The sequence below is a fragment of the Akebia trifoliata genome, chromosome 10 (genome assembly GCF_017979445.1).
Source record: "Akebia trifoliata isolate Shusen 1 chromosome 10, ASM1797944v1, whole genome shotgun sequence".
Taxonomy (NCBI): Eukaryota; Viridiplantae; Streptophyta; class Magnoliopsida; order Ranunculales; family Lardizabalaceae; genus Akebia; species Akebia trifoliata.
The window spans coordinates 28,913,064-28,940,081 of NC_141384.1; the positions used below are offsets into that span (position 1 = coordinate 28,913,064).

Consider the following 27,018-nt stretch of genomic DNA (forward strand, 5'->3'; position numbering starts at 1 on the left):
ATAATTTTTTTTAGTTTAAAAGATTAAGAAGTTAAAAAAAAATTTGTTTGGATTCATTTTAGAAATTTATTTTTAAAAAGTAGAAAATCTTTATTTTTTAAAAAGCAAAATAAAAAATTACTTTTTTTTTACTTTCTAAAAATTACTTTGTCCCAAAATTACTTTCTTTCTAGTTGCTTTCTATCCAAACGGACTCTAAATCCCATGATCCTTAGGAGAAAACCCGTATCATTATAGTACTGCTCCACCACTCGGGTGGTGAAGGTTAGTAATTTCTTTTTCATTGAAAATAAATATTCATTAACACAACATTTGCATTACTCTAACATATATTTACAGTCATTTAGTCATTTCTTTTGAAAAAAAATTAAAAATTAAAATTGTTAATGAATGTGTTTGGAAGTGTAGGTTTGAATTATTTTCTTTTAAGCTACATTGTAAGTATAATGGTAACCCCACTAATCATTACAATTTCACTTATGGTATGGTTTCATAGCCTTTAAAAATAATAATTTCACTTATGGTGTGAGAGCATAATAGAATGATGTGGCTACTAGCTATATTTTAAGTTATATATATATGGGGGCGGTTCCGGGGACATGTAAAAACATATGTACAACCAATGGTTTTTCAATATATGGGTTAGAGGTTTTTGATTTAGCTGATTTTTTACGAGGATGGTCACTATGATGAGAAGATCATCTTCACAAAAAATCAGCTCAACCTGAAACTTCTAAATCCATCAAAAGTGATTTACAAATTATTGACAAAAATTGACAAAAAGTCAACGGTCAACATTCTAAATCACTTTTAATGGGGTTAGAAGTTTCATAGTAGACTGATCTTTTTTTTCAGATGATCTTTCCATCATAGAGATCATCCTCACAAAAAAATCAGTTCAATCTGAAACTTCTAACCCATATTTTGAAAATTTATATATATATTTAATGGTGTGGTAATATCAAATATGGACTCTCAAGACAAAATATATTTCTAAAAGAATTATATTAATTCCTTGAAAACGAGATTACAAGAACTGATATTCGCTACCTAAATTTTTTACTGAGTTTGTCGGTCAAGCAATCTGATTTGGTGTTTTAACTAATGAATCATGATAATTTGACTTACTCACGTGGCATATTCAATTGACACCCCTGACATGACAGGTTCGAGAATCATAGATCTGCTCTCCTTGAGATACATAATGGCTTTCCATAATTTAAAAAAAAAAATGCAGTTTTGTATCAAGAGGAGAGCAGATCTACGATTCCTGAACCTATGACATCAGAGATGTCAATTGAGTATGCCACGTGGGTAAGTCAGGTTATCACGAGTCCTAACAAATAGAGCAAAACCTACCACTAGATAATAAGCCCAAATCATTGTTTTTTGACTGATGTTAGTCTAATGACACTCTATATTGATCTGTTCCTTTATTTTTTATTTTTTATTTATTTATGTTGGGGGAGTCCGAAGTTACATTCGACTATGAGAACTAGGAGAGCCAAGGCATATGGGCCCCTCTCCTAGGCACGTGCAATGCCCACAAATCACATGCACTGGGTAAGTGAGGGTGCGCCCTCAAGAGTGTCCCGAGGAAATACTGCTCACATTAGATATCGAACTCACAACCTATGGACTCTCACAGTTTATTGGATCCGAAATTGCCATTGAGCTACTCTCTCGGCATTATATTGGTATGCTTTTAGAATTGTTGGTATCAAATGAATCATATTTGCCAATTCAATCATGTCTATTAAATATGATGGTTTAGCATCAAAAACTGTAAAATTTCTCCAACCAACATTTGTAAATTGGACCCATCATTAAGGCCTTGCTTGATTCACAACAAATCATTTGCTTTTGCAAATAATTTGCACTACAAATGTTTTACATTGCTAATGATCTGCACTACTTTTTGTACTGCAAATCATTTATTGAAATTTCTTAAGAATTTAGGTGATCCATGCAAATCATTTACATTGTGTAACCAAACACCGATAAAATTGATTTTAGAAAATGATTTGAAACATACCAAACAGGGCCTTAGAGAGAAATTTTTGTAAATATTTGTAATGAAAAAATATAAATGTTTGTTTTTTAATGAAGATGATTATAACCACAATTAGAATAAATATTCAAGTTGAAATTCCTAAAACAACTTTGATGGAAACATAAAATATATACGAACTCAATTAAGAGAAAAATACATACACACAATTAAATCAGTGAAGAAAAAAGTCACAATTTCATGACAATTTTTTCAAAAAGTCGGAGACTTTGGTGACTATGGTCGAATATATTGGAACTTCGAATACCACGGACAATCATTAATGGAAATTGAATTTATAAGAAACACATTGAATTTTCATTTTTTTAATTTTACGACTGCCATCATGTAGTAATTTAAGCCAAATCAAAATCGAGTGCACTCTGTCAAATTCCTCATAAAGATGAGTCACAAAAACAGTTTTAATAGTGAAAACAAAGGGATAATGAGTCGTGCTGGGATGACACAATGAGGTGATATCGTGCACATAACCGTAGATGTTTTTCCATGGGATACGAGTAAAAAGCATCTACGGTTATCTGCAAGCCACCACATCATTTTTGTCACCCCTGTGCCTCCGTTTGAGTCATTCCAGCATTTTCCATATTTTAAGGGGTTGACGTTGAAGTAAATGAGATATTTTTTATTTGTTTATACATCCAATAAAGAGTTGTATTAGAGCAAAGCATATTTGTTAGGCGAATTAATTTTGTTTTTATTGTACTTTTATTTACTTTATTTATTCACCTCTCAACGTCCAACCCCTTTGTTGCCAATCTCCACCACCGGCTTTGAAAAGTTTTTGACACGTGTTTTCAAGGCCGGCGATTTTGTTATTATTTTTTTAAATGAATTTGATTTGACTTCATCTGAAGTGGTCATCTACGTAAATTCCCAAATAAAGAAGGTCTTTTACGCCACACGAAAAAAAAAAAAAAAAAAATTCAGGCAACGAATCAGTCCGTCACGCGTTAAAGTGAAGGACTTTTCTAAATTTAAACCACGTTTGACGCTCCCCATCAAACGGATTTTCAGATGGTCAGAGAAGAATTATACAAAAACATTTCTTAAAAACGTTTGTATTCTCTATCTCTAGTGTTGGTTTGAAGATATTCCTAAAACTCTTCTTTTGATTAGGCTTGACTTAAAAGAAAGATTTTTTTTTTTTAATTTCAACCCACGATTAAGATTTTTTATCAATTCATAACATGATTTTAAAATTCGATTTCGCTTCTCATCTTATTCTTGTCAGATATTAAGTCAAATGAGTTTTCTGATACGTTTGAGACGTCTCGTTCCAAAATTTGAAAGATGAACACAAGGTCTTAAATCTCATTTGAAAAATTGACATGTCCGTCTATGCCTGATATCCAGACGACTCAAGCGATATGTTTCGATCTCGAACGAGTTTTGAAATCATGATCCATGGTCGTTGGAATTTGATGAAAAATGTAGATTTCTTAGTTATCAATATCAATTTTTTAAGGATGAACACACATTTTCTTAGAGTTACATTATCTTTGGGAATCCCTAATATCCCAACAATAATGTTGATGATGCCTAAAAGAAAATATTGGTAAGAAACCATAGTTAAATCTTGTTGTAAAACAATTTGACATCAATTACTCCATCAAATGATCATACAAACACCTATCTATGAGACTTGTCGTGGATCCAACGACTATGACTCTAGATTTTAAAGATTCATTCATTTGATTGAGAAGTGATTTTAGTTGAGATTTTCATTTGTGAGCGTAGCTAAGTTCCACTAAATATCAAAATCAACACATAAATGAAGAACTTCTGGATAATTCTCAAAATGGGCCTCCATTATTATTACTGATTTGATCGTCAAAATGTTTAAATTCAACTTTATTTTTCTTTTTAGATTTTTTTTTTTTTTTTCAAAATTTAAGAAGAAAATCTTTATCAAAATTCCAGTAGGGTGGGTGAGGTAATATTTTTTATTATAGATTCTTTAATATATGTATTAAAAAAAAAATCAGCATAAATCAGTTATGATGTCGAGACCATTGTCTAATCAAAAGAAGAAAAAAAATACAATAATGTGTGTGTGTGTTTTTTCCTCTCATCCCTCAACCGCGGTTTGAGGTTATAAAAGTCCCAACTTAAAAGTTCGATATTTTCATTCGAGTGGGCCATTAGAACATCTTTATCCAATTTTTGATAAGGTCAATAAAACGATTTTTTCATCGATTTATTTATTTATTTATTTATATGTCTTTTTCGAAATATCTTATAAAGATATTCTGTCTGTTGTGCAGCGGAATTCAATACGTATATCTGCACCGCTATACGTGGCAAACAAAGAATATTGAAGCTGGACAAATCTCTGACCAGCATAATCGGTGGTTGAGACTTGGGATTTTTTAGTGAATCCACAAAATATCTTCAGTAGCCCAAAAAACAATCTCATCCCATCTCATGGTGCAGAGATAAGACCACTCACCCTCCAAAACCACCTTTATAAACCAGAAATCTACCCCAAAACAGCTCTCAAACCAGAGAACAATTGGTTTTTTATTTTTATTTTTTATCTCACACGAATCTGAGTTTTCGATCTCGATGGATTCGCACGAGATAAGCGACGATCGTAGTGGGTTTTGGACGAACGAGAAGCACGTAAATTTCCTTAACATGATGGAAGCCTCCTTCGTGCGAACAATGCTTGTAAATGAAGGCCGTTCCATGCTAACATACGCCACTGGGCACCATGCTCCCCTGGATCGTTACCTCCCCGATTCATCCGAGTCGACACGCAATTTAAAAAACCGGAGAAATATAAGGAAAACCACCTCTCATGTCTATTTTCCAGGTATAAACTATAAACAAATAATCAAATATTTGCTGTTTAATGTTGTCTATTGTGCACCGTTGAGTACTACCGGTGCATTTTAGCCGGATCCACACGTGGAACGTCTAAGACTGCAGATCATGGTTCGGTGTAATGGCGCATATTAGCAGTTTTTTGCTGGACAGTCGATGGAATCATCAAATTTCAATAAAATGAAGAAAATACCCAATTTTGAGTTTCTTATTAAATCTTTCGTCTGCTGTGTTCTTGTAGAAGTCACAGATTTTAAAATCAGAAGAAACGACGAGAGGAGGAGAAGGCGATCTCGACGACCGTACGATTTCTCTCAAGATCAGGTTGGTTGTATATTATTAACGTACGTCTCTTCTACTGTATCACATTGCATCATCAACTGAAGCTTTTGGTTTTAGTCACGATGATCATTCGACGGTTTCGATTTAGAGATAGGTGAAGCCGTGGGATCGTCATTGAGATTGTTGATTAGAAGTATCACGAGGATTTTATGATGGGACATGCTCGTAAATTTAATGAATGTTACGGAGGGCATTAACTTGAAAAGCTGGATGGATCAATAATTTTGCTGAGTGTGTCTATGTGTCATCTTTTGATTGCTTCTTTTTTGTAAGTTTCTGAGGTTACGTGTCCCTCTACAGGTGGTCCCACAGATTGGAAGCATTAAAGTTGATAAGGATGATGTTGAGGAGAGCGGCAAACCTTTAAGTCACTTTTCGCTGCCTAACTGCAACCGTGATGGAGACAGCCAGTTGTGATTGGCTTCTTGTTAGATATTTTCTTGTAAGAGAGTAACAATTAGAGAAACCCTTACGTTACTATGATATAGTGAGGAAAAAGGTGTTACTAAGACTCATCCACCGTCAAAAAGACCTCGAGATGTGTAAAACAATACATCAAATTTGATATGAAGACCGATGACTTGTTTTGCGCATCTCGAGGTATTTTTAATGGTAGATGAGGCTTAATAAGGCTTTTTTTTTTCCTCACTATTGTAGTAAAGGCTAGTTGGACTCTTAACAAATTGGGGAATTTGGTTAGATTTTATTTGATTTGCATTGGTGACCTTTCTTGTAAATTAAATATAAATAATGAACTTTCTAATTAGGAATAATGGGGGTATAGAGACCAGCGTTTTTAAATAGAAAACTGCTATTGGCACCCCAAGTTTTTTCTTATTACACCCCAATTAAAGGTTTGGCTCAGTTTGAATTCAGGTGTGTGGTTTGTTGATCTAGAATGAATCCGATAAGTCGTTTATATAATTTAAATGGAGTAAAAATAAAATAATTTAAATTTTAAATATGAACAATGAAATAATATATAATAAATTGGTTGGTTGGGTTAATAAAATCAATTAAAAATTTATTTGATTTGTCAAATCCAACCAAAATTTGATGGGTTCGTGGGTCACTTGATTTTATGAATCCAATAGGAATCGTACCATAGACTGATTGGCAAATTGTATAATGTAGATCTCAACATTATAATACTTGTTCAAACAATTTTAATAGTTTTTAACAATTAAGATTAGGTTACACCTATACATAGTTTTTAATTTGATTTAATAAATAAAATCAGTCTAGCTTACTTAATTAAACTAGGGACTAGCCGAACTGTTTAATTAATCTGATTCAATGATTGATTTGGCTATTAAAATTTAGAACATAGACAAAGAAAGATGTACTCCTATAGATTATGGTATTAAAATGAATCAAGTATTTATCATTAGAATAATGATGAATGGTGTTGGTACGCGGCTGCCGTTACATGTTACGGCAGCCATGTACCTCTTATTATTATTGTTATTTAAACAAAATAGATTTTATGATAGGGTCAAGATTCACATTCCTTGTTATTTTGTCATTCAATTCTATCGAAAATATCAAAACGTTTCAGATAAAAAATATACATCCCTGACTCAGCTATAATTATTCTTAATTTTTGTATTAAAAGATGAAATAATTTAAAAATATATTTACAAAAAATTATAGGATTCATACGAATAGATCAAACAAATACATAAAGTCATTTTCAACACGACAACCATATTACGAAAACAAAAGATACATTTTTTTCCGAGAACTTTTATTGTAAAGCTCATTGACTAGGATACATCTTTTGATCTTGTACTGGATATTCCCTTGGTGGGCCATGGTCATGAAATTCTCCGAATTAAAGGTTAGTTGATTAAATCAAACGAATTGACAAATTAATCGGTGATTCCTCAATTAATTGTGAAATATGATAACACTTTTACCCTCACCTTGAAAATTTTAATTTGTTTTTTTTAATATTCAAACATACTTTATATATTTTTTGAAAAAATTTCCCTATTTTATTTTACAATTTTTTTACGGATTTATCTGAATAAACCGAATTGAACTCCAACCAAATAATGGCAGAATCAAACATACTATGGGTTAGGCAATGTGACAAGAAAGGTTGGTTTCGAAATAGTGTAATGGAGGGACAAGATTCCCCAAATCTTTGGGATAAGGCTCTGTCGAATTTCCATATACATTGATGTCAAGTGAAAAGGAGATGGGGAACATTGGTAAATCAAGACTTGCTAAACAAAGCATGCAGCGATTTTTTTTTTTGCTAAGTCATCTCGCGGCATCATCGTATAGCCATGTAGTTCTTTATCAATGTTGAGAGGCCTCTTCTCCCAATCCTCCAGATTCATAAGATTTATGGGCATTGGATTGTATCCCAAGTATGCATCCATAAAAAATAGCACTAATGACATTTGGTGAAGTCTAACTCAATCATTTCTTGTCGTTACCCTTCAATTTTCTATTGAGGTCTATCTTGTAGAGGTATTCAAATTGGATCAGTGATTGATTTCTAGGTTTCATCTTAAACCTAATTGATTTCTTATATTACATAAATCAATGATTCAAACAACACTCAAAGGTGGAGCATTTTCCATTGAGATGGGAATTTCTATACCAAAGGCTGTTATCTACTCAGTACTGATTTCTTATGGACAGAGAGAGAAGAAGTTTGAAAAATTTTGATTTTATAATTGAATGTAATAGAAGAAATATTATCTAAATAATGGTTGAGGTGTGTACAAAACACTATCCTAAAACGAAATTCGCCCCTACTATAGTATCATAGTCTGTAGTCGTTCGTTTTGCAGGATTTAACAATCCAAAGTGACTATTTAGAACGTCTAGAATTTTTAAATTATAAGTGGACCTAAAAATTAAAGCAAAAAACGAGCTTTTACGGGCACCCACATGAGGTGTAAATCCGAGATTTTGCAACCCCCCCTGCATACACACATTAAGGTTTACGGATCAATAGATCCAAATTTCAATTGGAACCATGGATTTTCCCCTTGAACCCCCGTGTAGGCGCATGAGCCCACCCACTACTTTTACCCGTTTTTAAAACTATTAGAAGTATAATTATTTAAGAATTACAAATAAATTTTTTCCTAGTCGATGTGAGACTAAAATTACTAAAGGGAAAAAATAAAGCTATAAACTAAACTTAAAGCAATAAAATAAAAAACATAAAGCATAAAGCAAACATGAGATAGAATTGCCCAATGATTAATAAATTGATTTACCATATGATTAAAAACTAAATGAATATTAAAGAATTTTCAAATTCAACCCTCTAAATTCCAACAATAATATCTCCAATTATAATCATTCTGAGATGTAAAATATATCTCTAAATTGATTGATGTTGAGAGGAAAAAGAAGCACAAAACTAGTTGGCACTTACATGATTTTAAATCTCATCTGAGACCGAGATGAATTGTCCAGGTTTCAATCGTCTGAAAGACATGATTATATTTTAATTCTAAGGTATTTTTAAAAAAGGAAAATGCTTTAATGTCTGCATTGGACACCGGGTCCAACACTTCTAGGTCAACACTGAGTTGACTAGCAGTGCATAGAGACTTTTTTTGAAATCTCATCCGAGACAACTCGGTCTCGTTCTCGTTTATGAATGAGACGTCAAAACGAGTTTTAAAATTATGATGGTTTAGAGATTACCAAAGGGAACTTAAATCTAGGCTAGTAGATAGGTAGATTTTTTTCTGGAATATCAGAACCAATCTCTTCCCTGCACAACTATTAAAACACTAAAAATAAAATAATGGCGTCGCCCGGGTTCGAACCGGAGACCTTCAGTGTGTTAGACTGACGTGATAACCAACTACACCACGACACCAAATACCATACGATTACAAGTAGCAGCATTAAACCCAACTGGATTTCCCAGAGAACAGTGGAGATAACATTTTACCGTCACACAAACACATCAAATATGTATACATCCACCACCTAACTACTCTAGATTAGTATGACGAGATCGAACAGCATCAGGGGTTTGACCAAGAATCTCTCTCAGCTTAAACACCACCATCTCAAACAACACAAACATTGCCCCTTCATACAAGCTCCCCATAGGAAGCAACGGTCCAGATTCTCCCAACCTCGATTCCTCTTCTTGATCATCAGCCATGGTCTGTGCTGGTAGAAACGCAATAGCAGACGCGTAACGAACAGCAGACCCAGAATCAGGCTGAGCTGTGAGGACAACTACACGAGCACCGTTCGATCTAGCGACACCACATATAGCTTCAACGGTGGAGAATCCACCAGGGCCCGCAGAGGCGATGAGGAGATCAGTTGAGGAGATTGGAGGTGTTGTCATGTCGCCTACGCAGTGGGCAGAGAGACCAAGGTGGAAGAGACGCATACAAAGGGCTTTAAGCATCAATCCTTCGCGACCGACTCCATGAACGAACACGCGCCCCTTTCGAGCTGCAGCGGATGCAATTTCGTCCACCATGATTGCGAGAGATGAAGGTCTTTGTGTTGTTTTGGAGAAGATCGAGCTGATCTGATCGCATATTTGTGACGCCAAGGCTGATATTGAAATTGAAGTGTTATTGTGGTCGTCCGCCATTTTACGGTGAGGAATAGTAGTGCTCTGTGTCCTCTGTTTTCTTATATTTGTTCTCCCCTTATGACACGTAATGATAAATCTTATCTGCCCCATATATCATTTTTTTTATTTCCACAAGAGTCGTGGTAGGGGACTTCCTTTTTCACTGCGTTTCACACTTTGCTGACGAGGAGGTGTGCACATAACCATAGATATCTGGAGGAAACACATCTATGCCCATCACACCAATGCAGTGTGAAACACAGTGAAAACAATAAAGCTAATTAAGGTTAAATGGATGGAAAGGTATACCTCGTTGAGGAAAAATGACACTTTTAAAAATCAAAATTGATGATTGAATCCAAAATAAATCATATTGTTCTTTTCTTTTTTCCCAATAACGGGATGTCTGGACTTACAACTAGGGGGACCAGATGAGCCAGCACCGGAGCTAAGGTACATGGGTCCCCCCTCTAGACACGCGCAATACCCGCACATCACACTACCAGGTAAATGAGGAAGCATCCTCACGGTGGCACCGAGGACTTATTCTCACTTCCCCTACCATGCATTTTATTTCTCACAGCTTCTGCAGATCGCTTAACCCATTCATCTTTGGCACAAGAGTGCTCATCATGTAGTAAAGAATTCCATCGAACAGAAATTGGATCACAGATATGCCAATAAAAATGTCAATATATTAAAATACACATTAAAAGATACTAAGAGTGTAGAAGACAACATTGATGTTAAATGGAAACAAAAGATAAATTGTTTTACAGAAAATTATTGATTCAAAGGAACCAAGTAATTTTTATATCCAAAGTCCTCACTTGACTGGAATCTCAGTAACTTCCTCAATGTCTCTCACTTCCTTCTTCAATTTCAATTGCTCTCACACCACCAGTCAATGATGAATCACATCTCTCTTCCTTGCCCTTACCATCATCATTGTCATCAGTTTCATCATCCTCTATTGAAGATCCTTGACGCTTGAGTTCTTTCAGCTTCAGGAATTCATCATAATGCGTTCTCCGGTGCTCTCTAAACATTTTCGTTTTATCCGTTTCAGAGTCTGAGAAAGCCCAAACGCCAAACATGTCAGAAATTAAACTAGGAAAAAAGAAATCTTTTGAAAGATACTAAATTAATTCTCTTGATACTTGCCACAAAAAAAAAAAAGACCGCGATGAAGGATGATGCATCACATAAGAAAATATATTGTGGCTGTGGGCATCAAATCATGACACAAATTGCCTGATGGAAAATGTTAGAATTGTTTTTAGATGTGAAGTAAAAGAGTCGACGCAACGGTGGAACAAGCATATAACCAATCAGGTTTTACTGTAAAAACAACAGGGAGAAGCATTTGGCAAAATTAAGAACCTTCATCATCATATTCCATGGTATCAGCCTCATCTTCGGAAGACGTCCAGCCCCCAGATTGCCCGGGTTGCTTTCTACTTGAAGAAGATACATCAGTCAAAGCACTCCATATGGCATTTACATGTGCATCTTTACCGCACTCCATGTTTTCATCGGAAACCTGTACAGGAGACAGAGAACCTACCATTTTGAGAGTATCGGTTAAATTAACCAAAATAATTAATAATAGTTTTCACCAAACAGAACTAGGCAATGGATAGGCAGGGATTTAAAAAAAAAAAAAAAGTGCATCAACATACCGTCCTCATCAATCATGGGGTGGAATGGTGTCTTGGGCTCAGTGATTTTCTGCCTTACAGGTTTGTTTTCCTCAATTTCACCCAAGTTAGCCTCATCCCATTTTACCTGTCTCCTGATCCCCCAACCAACAATGGCAAAAGTAGGATATGTGTAAATTACTTTTTTGAACAATGGATTCAAGTACATACAGGAGCAAAGTCTAGAAAACTAAATCACACACCACTACGGCGAATTTTATAACTAGAAAATTATTGGAGCAAATGGTCTTGGACATGTAAAACTCTTTTCTTTTCTTTCCTTTTTATTATTATTATTATCCCACAGAGCTCATTAAGATGGTGTAAGAAAATCCAGACCATGTTTCGTTACTTACAACAACGGTTTCTTCAAATTCATATGTTTGCTACATTTTTTTTATTAATACATAAACACAAAATACAGTAAATGATAACCAAATAATCCATATTGCAATGGTATCATATTTTCCAAAAAAGGTTAATTTTATTCATGAAAATAGCTAGTCAAGGTAGTTTACTAACCCCAAAAGAACATTGATAACAGTTTCGGAATTGCAACTTTATTCTAGATTATGCTCAATTAGGTAAAATCTGAGCTTTTATACAGAAGTTAACGTAGTATTTGTTCATGGATTCCATCCACGATTCATTCACAAGAAAGAGTAAAAACTAGCCTAGAAATATTTATAGTGGAGAAGAGGATGTTGAGATGGATGAATGGTAGACTAGGAAAAACTAAATCATAGATGAGTACATTGGAGGAAACCTAGGAATAGCCCAAATAGGATATTTGGAAAAAAAATGGAATACAAAATGAAGACTAATGACAGAACCGATGTGAAGAACTACTCCGGTACAAGTTCAAAGCACTAAAAAGGAGAGAGAGAGAGAGAGAGAGAGAGAGGGAGAGAGAGAGCAAATATGATGGAACAGATGCACTAAAAAAAAGATCTAAAGACATGTCTTCTGCCTTGAACATGTGTCTGTAAATAGAGTTGAATGGAAAAATAGGATTCATGTTGCTGATTCCAATATTTGAGAAGCATAAATAATGATAAAGATGATAATGCAAAGATACGTCAATTTTATACAAGCACACAAAGGAATGCCTTTGGGTCTTGAAAAACAACAATCATCCCCACTTTGCCAGCAAAAAAGAACAGTTCCATGATGCGGTTTCAAAACCAAACGCTCTTGCCCACTACCATCAAGTGAAATTTTTTTTTTTTTGATAATTATAAATTTTATTGAGTAAACAAGAGTAGTACAACCATTGGCCGAGATGGCCAACGAAGCAAAGCAGAAGCACCTAAAAATTGCAAATAGAGTCCCATGTAAAAACAAAATCCTCAAAGAACAATTCTTTGAATTCCAGGCACATCTTGCACCAAGTGGAAGTTAATCAAAAGCTCACAATCTCTAAGCTGTGCTTCCAAGAAACCTGCTTCAAGCTTATCAGTACCGCTCCAAGAAGGAATCTTCTAAAGGGGGTAGGCAGCAAATTCTAATCAAAACTTGCAAATATTAAAAAGATCGAGCAGTTTGAATTATGTCTTATAAATTACCTCATTTCTTCTAACCAACTATGTCCTTTAACGACCAAAATTTGCTGCACGGTTGCAAATACCTGGCTCCAAAGGAAAGAAAATTACGAAAATAGCCATTAAAATCTCAATAAATTCCAAGAATAATGTAATGGTACGAGTACTTTTAATAAACTACAACATAGGATAAGATTTCCAGATAATCAATGTTTAAACCTATCTTGACCTTTGTTCGATAATTTGATTGAGTTACAAAGAATCAAGACAGCAAATACTCCAAATCCAAATCATATTGATGAAAAAGTAAAAGCATTAATAAAAAATGAACTGTAATTCTAAATGATGGTTAAATTTATGCAGCGGAAGAGCATAAAAATCTAACTTCATTGGAGAGATGAAAAATTATAGAATCAAAAAAGTTAGGAAAAAAAAAATAAATGCACCGAGTCCAAATGAAGTAAGCAGGGTAAATTTCATTAAAAAACCCTAGCATTTCATCTGAAATTTATGAAACAAAGCCCGAACGCCAAATCAACAAACAAAAAACATGCAGAATCTTAACAACATAACAAACAACAGCTTCTAATATAATACAAAATAAAAATAATCAATAAGACAAAGCGAAATGGCGATCAAAATCACACTTTAAGCCCAAAAAGATGAGATTTTTTTTTTTTTTTTGATTGATTATAAATTTTTTTTTTGATTGATCAAAGATGAGATTTTTCCTTCCAACGAAGTGGAAAATGCAACATTTCTAACAGATTCTCCCAACCAATTCTCTAAAACAGAATCCAAAATCAAAAATCAAGAAAAAAAATTAAACCCAAATCCTACTACCATAAAACTGATAAACAATTGCAGAATACCCCTACTATTGTCAAACATTAAAAAAAAAAAAAAATCAAAACCCTAACTTCAAATGAAAAAACATTTTGAATGCAAAATCCCAAATTACATACCCTCTAATAACATATTGCCTAAAAAAGGAAAAAAAAAACATAAAAGATTTGATTTAGTAGATGAGTTTTTAAGAATCACAAACCACAGACAGATGAAAAGGGGGAAATCAGATCAAACAAACTAACAAAGGCATATGAGTCAAGCTCGCAACATGAATATTATATTATAAACAAAGTGCAGAAAAAAAAATGGAAGAAATTATAAAGCAAAGCAAACAGATTCCTTGAGTGATTATTGCAGATAAATTTTTGAAGAAATTAAAGAGATTCGGACCTCGAAAGGAGATGAGAGGCAACAAGCACACCAAGTCCTTCGAAGCCTGAAGGGCAGGTCGGTGAGCGACTCATATAGTATTTTAAGCTTCCCAAACTAACCCTGTTTTTCTTATATAAGTCAAACCTGTCCTTGTACAGTGAAATTACCATGTAAATGGATAGAGAGTGGAGAAGACTTTCCAAAAAATAAAAAAAATACACCGACGAAACAAAATAAGAGCTGCTATTGGCACCCCAACTTGTACTTATTACATACTAATTTCTTAAATTATTTTTCTTCAAATGATACCAAGGTTTGGCTGAAAGTATAATCTCACTATTACCAAACATTATAACACTCATTTCAAACTCAGATTTTTTTTTTTTTTTTTTTAATATAACCCTAAAAATGAGAGCCCTACTGGCACTCCAACTTTTACTTATTCTCAACTAATCACTTATTTTCTTTATTTTAATTGGGGTGTAATAAGGACAAGTTAGGATGCCAATAGCAACTCTCCTAAAAAAGCTAAATTCATTCATCTAACGTGGAACATCGAATAGAATTACAATTTCTTTTTTCTCAAGATACTTAAAGAAAAAGAGTTGTGATGAATGCATGCGATTAGGTATGTGGCTAATGTGGTAAGGGCACATAATTATAGATCATTTTATTGAGATACACAAGAAAAAGATGTGCGGTTTTGTGCCTTTGCCATGTCATCCATGTACCAAGCCCGTGTGTATTTATCATTATTCAGAGAAACAATATATGGTTTTGTGCACATTCCACATTGGTTGAATGTCTTTTTTTGAGTCAGTTTAGTATTACTCAAAATAAAATAGAGGCAGACAATGAAAGTTGATAGAGTGGTGTTGGAGTAACATTAAAACTGCCATCAATTCTCACATTGTTGACTTGGAGGTTTGCTTAGAGCCATACATGCATTTGGCTCATATCTTAATGAAAATTTTCTATGGCTTCATACACACCTCCGGCCAACAATGTGTGAAAGAATGTCAATTTTAATATCATTTTAGCATTTTCTAAACTTATATGAAGAGAAAATGTTGAAGTGACATTAAAATTTACACCACTACACTAATTGTCGATGTCAATGTGTGTATAGAATCATAAATGTTTTTCGTCAAGATATGAGTGAAAAACATTTATGATTCTGAACGCACCTCCACTTTAACAATGTGTGAATTGATGTAAATTTTAATGTCATTTCAGCACGACTTTATATGAAATTACCCTTAATAATAGAAAACTGCACTCAACCCCATTCTTGTGCTGGGAAATGACCATGTAAATGGATGGAGACCACTTCTAAAAAAAAAAAGTTTAATTATTTTTATAACTCAACTTGACAGGTTACTAAAAAATTCAATTGACGTGTATCCTACAAGAATCATAGATTTTTCCCCTTAGGATATACAACTACACATCCCTATAAAACAAGTGCAGTTGTGTATTCTAAGGGAAAAAATCTACGGTTCTTGCACCTGCCACGTCAGTGAGTTGTTGAGTTATCTATCAAGTTGAGTTAAAAAATCAGCACTAAAAAAAAAATAATAATAATAATAAATAAAGACAGTGAAAACTTATACATTGTCACCCTTAATATAAAAATGCTGAATTGACTCCCAATGACACATGTGCTCCAAACTCAATTGATATGGCAATGTGCACAAAATCATTGACTTTTTTCATTGTATCTCAAGAGTTTAGTGTCATAGAGAGTCAGTTTAAAACAACTCTTAATAATTAATAGGAAGTCTTGATTTTGAATATAATGGAATGGAAGAACAAGATTTATGTAGTAATTAACCCGGAATCTATTGCACGACATTTTGTAGTTATTTTGAATATGAGTCACGATTGAGACTTTAGATGGTCAAGTGAGATCCCAAACTAAGCTCCTGATTTGATTTGGGCTTTCAGGAACATCTAGTTCTAAATTTGGTGTATATTTGAGATACAAAGCCTTTATGTTTTCTAACTGAAGGCATAAATGACCAAAATACCATTTATCTCTAGCTTTTTGTCGAAAATCCTTGATTTTATTCCAAAACTCTGTCATTTGTGTGCTCTTCAACTTATAGGATAAATTCTTTTAATCCTATTTAAAGTGTCAGTCTTCATTCTTCAATCCATGTGTGTGGCCAAGGAGAAGACTTGAACTTAGGACCTTTCCCTCCTTTAATAAGTGATCTTCCAAGAAAATTCCAGTAAATTTGATACCCTTTTAGGTGGGTAAATTAAGTCCAATTGATGAACGGTCCAGATTGACAAGGAAGTCCTATAAGTCTGGTATTACCGAGACTATAGTATAATATCCCTTGTTATAGAAGGGGTGGCCGTGGCCCCGAATAAGGGTACTTTGGGTAGATCAAAAGTTTGCGCGTGCGCCGCGCGCGCGTGTCGCTATGAGAGAGAAGGGAAGGGGCAACGTGTTTTCTTTTTCGATCTCACTTTTGGAGGCTTTAGTGGCAAAAACACAGCAACAGTTTTTCGAAATACAAATCTCTATCGAGCTCTTGAACCCTAAAATCTCTCGAGGTATGAATCTTTGTATACTTCATTCAGATTTATCTGGATTTGATCTGTTTCCCATCGATCTTGCTTTTATCTGGAAAAAATCGAACTTTTCCTGATATAGTGTTCTTCCAGTTCATGTTTTTTTGTTCTTTCTGTAACTGGCATGGTGGCTTAGGGTTTTATTATTATTATTATTAGTAATTTTTCTTAATCTGAGTTCAAGATTCTGGTTTCTGACCTGATTTTAGATCACTTGTCATTAATTTATTATTTGAATTGTTCTTGGTCAATATTTAGGGTTTGTATCTCCTCATTTTAATCAAATTTTCACTAGAATCGCTGAAAATGCTATCGATAGAAAATCTTTTGAGTAGTAAATAGTTGTTTAGCTGGAGAATTTTGAAGATCTTCATATTGTAGCTGAATAATTTTGAAGATCTAATCTTTTCGGTTGCTTTATTTGTTAGCAAACAGTTGATCAAACCACTTGAGCTTAATAATCATATTTTACATTTGGTTGCAATCATGCCTAATTTTAGCTGTTTATTACATGCAAATATGAGAATTTACTAGTTGCATTTGGTTCCTTTGATGACCCCGTTCATTTCCTAAACAGTCGCGGACGATTTTCGAAACCACGGTTTGAATTAATGTGATCATGAATTGATGGACCATGGTAAGTTGACACATGAGGGCCTCCCCATTTATCCATATCACTAGAGTTTTGTTTTTGTGGAAGATATGATCAATGCCAGAAACCACTCATTTTTGTTAAACATTATATCACTTGGACCACTAAAAATCAGAAACCACCAAAGTAGTAGTTGAGTCAGTTACGAGATAGTATGGCTATGAACATTGGATTCGTGTTAGATATTGTTCAAATGTCCTTTAATATCGTAGGTCATCGTCAACTATGCCTTGTACCAAATATCAAAATACTATTTTAAAGCAGAGAAGGATTTTTAAAAAGTTGAAACAAATGACAAATATTATTATTTTATAAAATAAAATAATAATTTACTATATTTCCCTGTCCCGTTGATGTGAGATATGAGGGTCGAGAAAGTCTGAGTCTTCATTCATTCCCATACCAGATTCTCAACCTATAAATAGGTAAAATTGATAACATGCCTTTTCTACTTGGCCTGTCCATTTCAAACTTAATAACGGGTAGTTAAGTTTGCTTTTAATCAAATATCCTGAGGGCTTTTTTGATTGACCATGGGTTCTTTTGAGTAGCTGGGTCTTGAGGGCTTCATAGTTGTCCCCCTTTCCAATAGATTGGTCTTTTGGAGTATTTGGTTGGTTGACATGGTATTAGAGCTGGTAGTACACCTAGGTCACAAGTTCGATCCACCCTACGGGTGAGGGAGACCCTTGGGTGTATATGGGAAGTGAATTTTGCATTACATTTAATTTATGGTGTGAAATTACTATGGATTGTATGTAAAGGACACGATTAATATGGAAAGACACTAAAGGTGGTAGAAACATAGTAATAAATTTCTATGTTTTTCATTGTGATATGCACGCATATTTAAATTGATAGAGAGGCATTTGTGTAAGATTTGCATATATAGTTTTGGATTTTTCTTTCATTTGCTTCAAACCCTTGATTGCCATTCTCTTTCTATTACCAGGATTTTGGAATGGTGGGCAATTGAACCCTGCCAACATCAAGTGGGTCCTTATGAGATCTACGTAGGTTAACTGTTGAAATTACAGAGGAAAAGATAATATTGAGAGAAAAAAAAGGAAGAAAAGAGATGTTCTCATTGTTTTATGGATTTTGGAATTATATCTTCAGTAAGACGGAGTTTCATGTTCTTATTCTTGGAATTGACAAGGCTGGAAAGACTGTAATATGTTTTCTATTTTATTGCAATTCCAACATTTTTTTATTCAGTTTTATTTTACAAATATCCTCTTTAATTCTATTTGCTAATTATAAATGAAGTTCAGCTCATTTCATGGAATACATCCATACATACTCCATATATCATTCTTCTCTTGGTATGAGGTTTTCAGAATATTTTATTCTTAGTATGTGTAATATGTAAGGTTTACTTTCTATCTCTCAACTTAACTAACACAATGAGGGTTAATACTTCCGTCTTTGTTGCATTTGTTTCCTTAAATATTGTTATGTAGCATTGGAAAACCAAATTCAGAAAGGACCTAGTTGTTTCATATTTTTTTTTTGAAATCGAACTAGTTCTCATGGCTTTCACATTGTGGAAGGCTTAGTGATCCCTCAATTTTTGCAGGGATGTTCGCTACAATGGTTAGCACCCTTTTCCTTGCATTTTATCATACCCAGCAAATGAGCAACAAATTAATTCAAAACAGCCGCATCTTGGGGTGATTCATATACTGTGTGCACTTTGATTATTTTTTCATGTAGCTGGAGAATTAAACACTATCTTTCTATCCAACCCATTAAGCCCATCTTCCTCCCTTTTTCCTCTTTTTTTTTTTCAATTGTCAGGTAGAACAATGGGAAAGTGTTCACCACTCCAACAACATTTGTACGCCACCTACCTGTTTGACCTTCGCATCTCCTCGAAGTTGCATCTCTATGCTTCAACAAAGTGTATTAGGTGATGGGACCTTATCTCAAAGACAACAGAAAAACAGAAAAAAAACAAAAACAAAAACGAAGACAAAAAAAAAATTTAGTTAACATGATTAGAAGCTGCTGATGGTTCCGGTGAGGGGGAGAGAGTCAATAGTAAGTTCTGGATCCGCCTCTGGCGCTTCGAAGGCTGCTTCCAATGGGTCAGGGTCTTAGAGAGAATTAAAACAAAGGCCGGGCCCACTTGCTTTCCTTGCGAGGCTAGGCGGACAGGAACAAGAATGAGATGAGTCGGACCCGGGGAGAGAAATAACATAGATTGGTGCCTATCACTTACTCAGGGAAAGGAAATAGACATGGGTTTTCATATTATATATTGATAAGAATTATGACAACTGTCTATTTAGATGTGTTTTTCTTACATTTTTCAATAAACCGAATTAGGTAGATGCCTCTTGGTGATATAAGAATTTCAATGCCATTCATTGCCATGAATTCTTTTTTCCTTTAAGTAGTGCTTCTTTTGGTCGACAGTCATTACCAACATAGAAGTACGTGTATTGCAGTAAACGTTGGAAGAATTTATGTGGCATCATTCTCTCTCTAAGAAAACTTGACTTCGTTTGTGGTGAAATCTTGTGCACCAAACTGCATACCTCAAACAACATCTATTATGGTGTGGATGTCTAATGAATTGTTAGCTAATTGATATATAAGACAATATCATATATTCATACTCATCAAATAAGAAATCATGTGAGGTTGTGGGTTCAAACCTTGCCAAAATCATTACTTATCATAAAATAAAATAGGTATTTCCTCATCATGTAATATATCTAATATGTTGGAGTAATATGATTCTACTTAGACATATGACATGCACTCGCTTTTGCACGTTTGTGTCATAGCAAATGTTGAAAGCTTAAGTTTTATACGTCTTAATTCTTATTGCACTGAGTGCATTGTGATGTAAGAGAAATTAAATATAAAATACTTATTGTGTCTCAGCTGCTAGTTGCAGGTGAATCTTAGATGTAAAATTCCTGCTAGACTTCAACTTTTTTGTTCTATTTTACTCCTTATCATTTTCTGTTTTTTTTAACTTGATAATTTTCTATATACATCTTCTAGAAAGCTTGTGTATGAGTATTGATATCTGTTTGCAGACTTTACTAGAGAAATTGAAGGCACTATACTCAAAGTTGGAAGGCCTACCCCCTGATCGAATTGTCCCAACGGTTGGGCTTAACATTGGTCGTATTGAAGCGTCAAAGACGAAACTTGTGTTTTGGGACTTAGGAGGTCAGGTATGTGAAATGCCTAGTCATCACAGTTGCTGCATCCTGGTATGAGTGAATTGGGGGGGGGGGGGGGGGGGCGGGTAATGTTTAGGTAGAGGGGCTTTCCATTACACATATAATGAAAACATGTGAGGTTCGATTCCATAGTCAGTCCTATTCTCAATAGAAGTCCTTGACAATGAAATCAATATTCCTATTGTTTTCATATTTGTAATGGAGCAAGAAAGAGAGTCCAAATTGAAGTTAATTATCAATATGTAATAATAATGTTGAGTTTCTTGACCTTTTTCCCTAGATGGTTATTTTCCCTATTGGGGCAGAGAAGGGATGAAATCAAATTGAACCAATAGATGAAAAATCACACATTTTTGTTAGGCGAATCATATGATTCAAGTAAGGTTCGAATTTGAATCCAACAGTTCTCTCAAATCTTAAAAATTTGAGAGAAATGTAGGGACATGAAATTGATTGGATTTGTTTCTGTAAGCATTATACGATTAAGTGATATTTTCTCTATCCTTCCTCCTTTTTAAGACATTAGGTTGATTTAACTTCCAAATGTGAACTTACCAAAAAACAATTCTTCCATATAAGAAGAAAACCTTAATAACTAACATGGTCTTCCAAAACCAATTATAAAAAAAAGGTCTTCCAATGCAATAATTATATGTAACATTTTCCTGGTGGTGTTTCTTTTCATGAAAGATCACCTCGCCTGGATGAGAAAAAAAAATGCATGTTCGTGCATGCAATTTGAAAGTTTCATTGTTGAGGCTTTGTTGATGAGAGGTTGAAATTTGTTTGCCAGATTGGTCTTCAAACAATTTGGGAGAAATATTATGAAGAGGCACATGCAGTAATGTATGTAATTGATGCTGCTTGCCCATCACGTTTTGAAGATTCAAAATCTGCATTGGGTTAGTGGTTCAATTCCTTGTTTTATGGAATGCTTAGCTGATATTACAATGACCAATCAATCACATTCTTGAAGAGTTTTGAATTAATTTTATGATGGTCCGCTAATTCCTTCAGTTTGCATTTTCAGAGAAAGTTCTTCGGCATCATGATTTACAAGGTGCCCCTCTTTTGATCCTTGCAAACAAGCAGGTGAGTATGTTGTAATTTCTAAACCATAAACCGAAGAATTCAGTGCTTGAAAGCCATACATCAGAATCGATGACGGTGAATAAGCATATTTAATGTCTAATTATGATGAAAATCCTGGTTGTAGTTTATTTCTGACAATGCAAGTATTGTTCTTTAGTTTAGTAATAAAGGAACAACATTTCTGTAGGGTTATCTTAGCAGAGGGGTAAGGTTGTTAACTTTGATGAGTGGGGAAGGCGAAGAGTAAGAGGGGAAAATTAGAAATGAACATCCTAGAGGCAATTGAGGAGTAATAACGAAAAGTCGATTGAAATGGATAAATCAATTTCAATTTCCTTTGCTTTTTTTTTCCTTCCCTTTTGTCTTGAAAACTTCTATGCTCTCTTTGGATGATGGAAGAAAATATATTTCTTGTATCTTTTAATGGCAGGATCTAACTGGAGCTGTGTCTGAAGAAGAAGTCGCTAGGTATTTGGATCTCAAGAAGTTAGACGAAAGGCCATACATGTATGAAGCTGTTTCTGCGATCAATGGGTAAGCAAAGAACCTGTGAAATACCATAGCCTTACCGATTCTTCATCCATAAAACAAAATAAAACAAAACAAAAAAAGTGTTGTTTCATTGCAAAATAGGTTTTGTCCTTTAAAGAATATATGAATGTTTTTTAAAATAAGTATTTGCTTCTTGTGTAACCAAAGCTTGAAAATTAAGAATGACCACTTAGCTAAGTGGTAAGACCGTGTGTGAAGGTTGCTCCCAAGGTCTTAGGTTCAAACCCCTTCTTACACTAATATACTAACTGTTAACCATTAACCCCCACCAAGAGAAAAAACAAGAAGCTTGAAAATCCATTAAAACTAAATCACCTAAATAAGCAAAAGTAGAGTTTTTAACTCTTGTTTAATTCTGACCCTTCATTGGGAATTGGTTTTCATTGCAGGATGGGTATTAAACATGGCATAGACTGGCTAGTGGAGGTTATGGAGGGAAGTAAAAGAACAGAAAGGTTGAGAGATCGTACAGGTGTGGCAAGCCCAGCTTTTGCCTAAAAGGGCTTTTATAAAGAAAGAAAAAAAAAATTAGGTAATTTTATTTTGTATTTGATACGGTTTAACTTAGTTGTTTATCTCAAAATAAATAGAGTTTCTTTTAAAGGGAGATTTTGCATCCTAGAAATTGCTTTATGAAAACAAAAAATGGGTAAAATGTCCCCAAAATATAAGAACAAGCAAGACTTTATTTCGCATGGGATATCCCAAGCTGTAAAAAATGAAAAATAGATTATTAAGTTCTATTTTTATTTTTAGATACCAAAAATTGGTTGGATGGAGCAAGGAATTCTGCCGGATTCATTTAAACTTGTTCTTGATATCCCCTGGGTTGTTGCTTTGCCTAATTCCATTGGTCTCTGCACATCTCCTCTATACCATACTTTGCCCTGAAATTGGCATTTATCTTCAAATAAGAACCAACAAACGAGAGACTACAATTTATGAGAAAACACCATTTGGACATAAATACGATGAAAATGCCTGGGTTTTGACCCTAAAAGAATGAGTTGGTTCCAAAGGAGATCGTCTGAGTTTAAAAATAAACCCAATCGTCTGACAATGACATCGGTCAATAAACCACATAAAATGGTCAAAATTATCCATCAGACTTATTTTTGAATTTTAAAATTCCCTATTAATGGATTAACCCCTATGTGCAAGGGCATCCATAAGACGCCTTGAAGATTTTTTTTTTATTCTTTTATTTTCCTGGGAAAACAGAAGTATGTAGCTTGCCAACTTACTTCCAACTGTGTTCTTTTTCTGCCTTATCAGTGGAGGCATAAACAGCAGTGGCATCTCCTGGCCTTCTTGGACATCGCTTCACCGGGATTTTCTATGAATTACAAGGTTTTGTATTTATTTTTTATTTTTATATTAATAGATTGAACATCCATATTTATGAGATACATTATACGTACGAACAATCAGAAAACATAAAGCTAAAGTCGCAACATCATATATATCCGAGAATTTCACATTATCTCAAACATCATTATTTTGGCTCTCGTATTCCAGTCAAATTGGAAGTCTTTCAGCTTTGGGTGGGGCTTCCTCGGCCACCCTTTGGCGATATTGATACAATTTTACTTATCAGAAAAAAACCTTACATTAGATATTTTCCTTAATACAAATGGGCATAACAAGTTTCACAAGCCACGGCTTGAAATTGCAATCAAATTACGACGACAAGTAAACCAAGAAGATCATGAACGCCCAACTTTTAAAATGCTAAATAATAATTAACAAAAAAAAAAGGCAAATTACTAAATTGAACAGAAACGATTGCTTATCCTTTTCATTGGTTGAAATAGTAAAAGAGCTGAATTCACATGCCTCGATAGAAAATATAGCCCAGTTTGAAATTGAATCATGAAATGTGGTCTCGCTTTCTGATCCCAACTACTTTGAACCCATAGGTTGTAAAGTCTACGGATGTTGATATTTCACCAAACAATACTTTATTTACTGGGGAAGATATAAATTTTTCCAAGGGTTTCTAGTGGCCAAAGCTCTATTGGTGGGAAATTACCTAGCAAACCATGATATATAGTCAATTTGTACACACGGGTGGAGCTAGGATTTTGTCAATGCGGGGGAAACTAAAAATTCTTATTTGGGGGTAATAACGGTAGATCGTCTTTTTTTTCACCACTGTTATCAGTTGTAGAAGTGTAAAATCTTTATAGTTTTTAAAATTTCTTGTAAGGCAATGCATAAATCCCCCTTCTTTGTACTTGTCTCTATTAAACCCTTTCATAGAATTTTTCTATGGCCTCATTGTTAACTCATATCTAGACCCAATTTAACTTTCTATCCATAGTAGTGATAAACACCCAAAAAAACAATATAGAAATGCTTTTACTCATCTTCAAAACAATACAAAACTATAAGGGGCAAAAAATACAGTATTATGAGCCAATGCTTGCATGCTTTACATAAATAAAGCCTATACTGAAAAAAATAAAAATAAATAAATAAATAAAATCAATGGGACCCTAAATAACATGCTTTCTTGCAATCGAAAACCACCCTTTACTAAAATCGGTACAAAAGGAAGTCATTTGAAGCACATTCAAGCAAGAAAATGAGCATAAATAATTTTCATTCATAAAGACCATTTATACTAATTGAGAAAACTCGACGAAGTAAATTGACAATGTGCACCTTCTTACAACCATATTCTGCCATGATCTCATACAGATTAATTGTGCTGATCAAATTATTATCGAAATAATGCCGAGGATTTGCAACACTCTCTCCAACAGCCTTGAAACCGGCAAAATGGATCACAGCATCAAATCTGTCTCATTTTTTAACAAATCTAAATGTCTAGATCACTAAATAACTCAAACCAAACATTACAAATTACCAAAATTACAAGAAGATAAAACTTAATCCACATGTCGGTTCGATTCCAATTTGAGCTCAAACCGAACCAAGTATCACCCCTAGTCAGAGCATATTAATGGAGGCCTTAGTAGCTAGGCCCTATTCCATGTAACTTAAAATTGTACATTATTTGTAAGAACTCAACATTTATAATTGCACTCCATAAATTCCACACTGGTGGGATAGACTTGAGAGATGGTCCTCACAAAAATCCAGCTCATTCTATAGCTGTGATTTGGATCGTATAAAACATGCCAACTTGATAAATTGGTTGAAGTCTCATTGATACCACAACCTTGGTTCAAACCCCACCTTCATCAACTAATGTCTAACCACTAACTTGTTTATCAGAAAAAAAGAAAAAAAAAAGAAAAGTATTGTAGTGACATTAAAATTTACATCGTTTCACACATTGCTGTAGTCTTGTGTTGTTTTGACCTCGTTGGGCCAAGCACATTAAATTGAATGTGACACTCTTCCCTACTCAACCCATGAAAGGCCATATGTTGTCATTGAAACTAATTTCGGTATAATGTTGGTTTGTATCATATGTCATGTTCCTACAATTTTCACAAACATTGCACGTCATCCAAACACCACAATTTTCCACATTGTCATACATATAGATGGATCCCTACTCTAGTAACAAAATTCTCATTTCAAACCTGTTTTGTACCTCTAATGATTAAAACAATAAAAATAAAAAATAAAACATTTTAATACTTTTATGTTTTAAACGCATTTTTTTTTTGTTTTAAACACTTTATTTAAAAAGAAAAATATTTCATTTTTTGTTGGTCTATGGTTAATTTCTAATGGGCTTATGGTTGTTTGTGCTTTGATTCGTTGTTTAATGCAAGATTTGATGATAATGTTTGATGCTGTAGTTTTTTTCTTCAATAGTGTGTTATTTTATTCAAAAGATACATAGATGGTCAAACTCATTTTATCATCATAAAATACATATACTTATATGTGTGAACATGTTATCATATATATATATTTTTTTGCTATAAAATATATTATAAACTTAGAATAAATGTCTAATGTATTATAACATTACATTTTTTAGGTATATATATATTTCAAAATTTTTAATATATATTATTGTTTCTTCTGCATTTTTTTCGTTTTTGTTTGCTTCCCATTTACTCTGAGTTTCTTTTTTCCCATAAGTTTTACCTTGCTGTTTTAAACCTGTACATTGACTTGGTGACCATGATCCCTACAAAGACCTGTACTATAAAAAAAAAAAAAAAAAAAAAAAAATTTGGGGCAAAAACAAAAGAAAGGGATTATGGAAATAAATAAAAATTATATCTAATCCAGCCAATTTGGTCTCTCACGCTTACAAATTCATAGACATCTTTAATTTCCGGCACGACTTGCATCACCATAGTTGTATAAATTCCATTCCTAAGAATAAAAATTAAACGTATTCAAATATAATGGAAACAATTAAATCCCTAGAAAAATGTGTTTTCTCCTCTTCTGAGCACTACTTTTAATGGATTAAGGTAAATAAGTCCTTTGAATTAAAGATTTATATAACGACTTGAATTCAAGACCTCCCCATTTTGAAGAGAGGCCTTAACCACTACACCAAACTATTGTTGATTGATAAAAAATGACTTAAAAAATATAAATTACAACTTACAAAGTAATATATCATTTAGATTTTGACAGATAAAGGGATGTATCTACATCTGACCCAAATTCGACTTGGGTCAAGGGACATCAACTTATCTCTGAACAATATTTTTA

The 27,018-nt window shown here is 33.9% G+C and overlaps 4 protein-coding genes and 1 non-coding gene across 10 annotated transcripts; 2 read left to right on the forward strand and 3 right to left on the reverse strand.

The window, feature by feature from the left end:
- Positions 1-4,469: 4,469 nt before the first annotated feature.
- On the forward strand, positions 4,470-6,114 carry LOC147393647 (uncharacterized). The gene is made up of 3 exons (XM_086455660.1): positions 4,470-4,886; positions 5,139-5,221; positions 5,540-6,114. The coding sequence occupies exons 1-3, from the start codon at positions 4,637-4,639 to the stop codon at positions 5,654-5,656; spliced, it is 450 nt and encodes a 149-aa protein (XP_086311786.1). The 5' UTR covers positions 4,470-4,636; the 3' UTR covers positions 5,657-6,114.
- A 2,899-nt stretch (positions 6,115-9,013) lies between these two features.
- Positions 9,014-9,887, reverse strand: LOC147393648 (Sugar isomerase (SIS) family protein). Its single transcript, XM_086455956.1, has one exon. The coding sequence runs from the start codon at positions 9,834-9,836 to the stop codon at positions 9,213-9,215; it is 624 nt and encodes a 207-aa protein (XP_086312082.1). The 5' UTR covers positions 9,837-9,887; the 3' UTR covers positions 9,014-9,212.
- On the reverse strand, positions 9,022-9,095 carry TRNAV-AAC (transfer RNA valine (anticodon AAC)). The gene has a single exon. It is a non-coding gene; the product is annotated as a tRNA-Val (tRNA).
- A 602-nt stretch (positions 9,888-10,489) lies between the features above and the next one.
- On the reverse strand, positions 10,490-14,379 carry LOC147393650 (protein phosphatase inhibitor 2-like). 2 transcript variants are annotated; one of them, XM_086455958.1, is made up of 5 exons: positions 14,299-14,379; positions 13,084-13,145; positions 11,501-11,613; positions 11,202-11,381; positions 10,490-10,890 (listed from the first exon to the last, which is right to left on the reverse strand). In XM_086455958.1, the coding sequence occupies exons 2-5, from the start codon at positions 13,086-13,088 to the stop codon at positions 10,673-10,675; spliced, it is 516 nt and encodes a 171-aa protein (XP_086312084.1). In that variant the 5' UTR covers positions 13,089-13,145; positions 14,299-14,379; the 3' UTR covers positions 10,490-10,672. The 2 variants fall into 2 exon arrangements, with proteins under 2 accessions (XP_086312084.1, XP_086312083.1); XM_086455957.1 differs by lacking the exons at positions 13,084-13,145; positions 14,299-14,379 and adding an exon at positions 12,828-12,999.
- A 2,306-nt stretch (positions 14,380-16,685) lies between these two features.
- LOC147393651 (uncharacterized) lies at positions 16,686-23,852 on the forward strand. Of its 5 annotated transcripts, none has more exons than XM_086456124.1 (8): positions 16,686-16,845; positions 17,441-17,500; positions 18,468-18,633; positions 20,569-20,709; positions 21,512-21,620; positions 21,749-21,810; positions 22,241-22,344; positions 22,752-23,111. In XM_086456124.1, the coding sequence occupies exons 3-8, from the start codon at positions 18,610-18,612 to the stop codon at positions 22,858-22,860; spliced, it is 549 nt and encodes a 182-aa protein (XP_086312250.1). In that variant the 5' UTR covers positions 16,686-16,845; positions 17,441-17,500; positions 18,468-18,609; the 3' UTR covers positions 22,861-23,111. The 5 variants fall into 5 exon arrangements, with proteins under 5 accessions (XP_086312250.1, XP_086312251.1, XP_086312248.1 ...); XM_086456122.1 differs by lacking the exon at positions 17,441-17,500 and adding an exon at positions 23,638-23,852 and having other exon boundaries at positions 16,689-16,845; positions 18,468-18,686; positions 22,752-22,894; XM_086456123.1 differs by having other exon boundaries at positions 16,692-16,845; positions 18,468-18,686.
- The last annotated feature ends 3,166 nt before the right edge of the window (positions 23,853-27,018 follow it).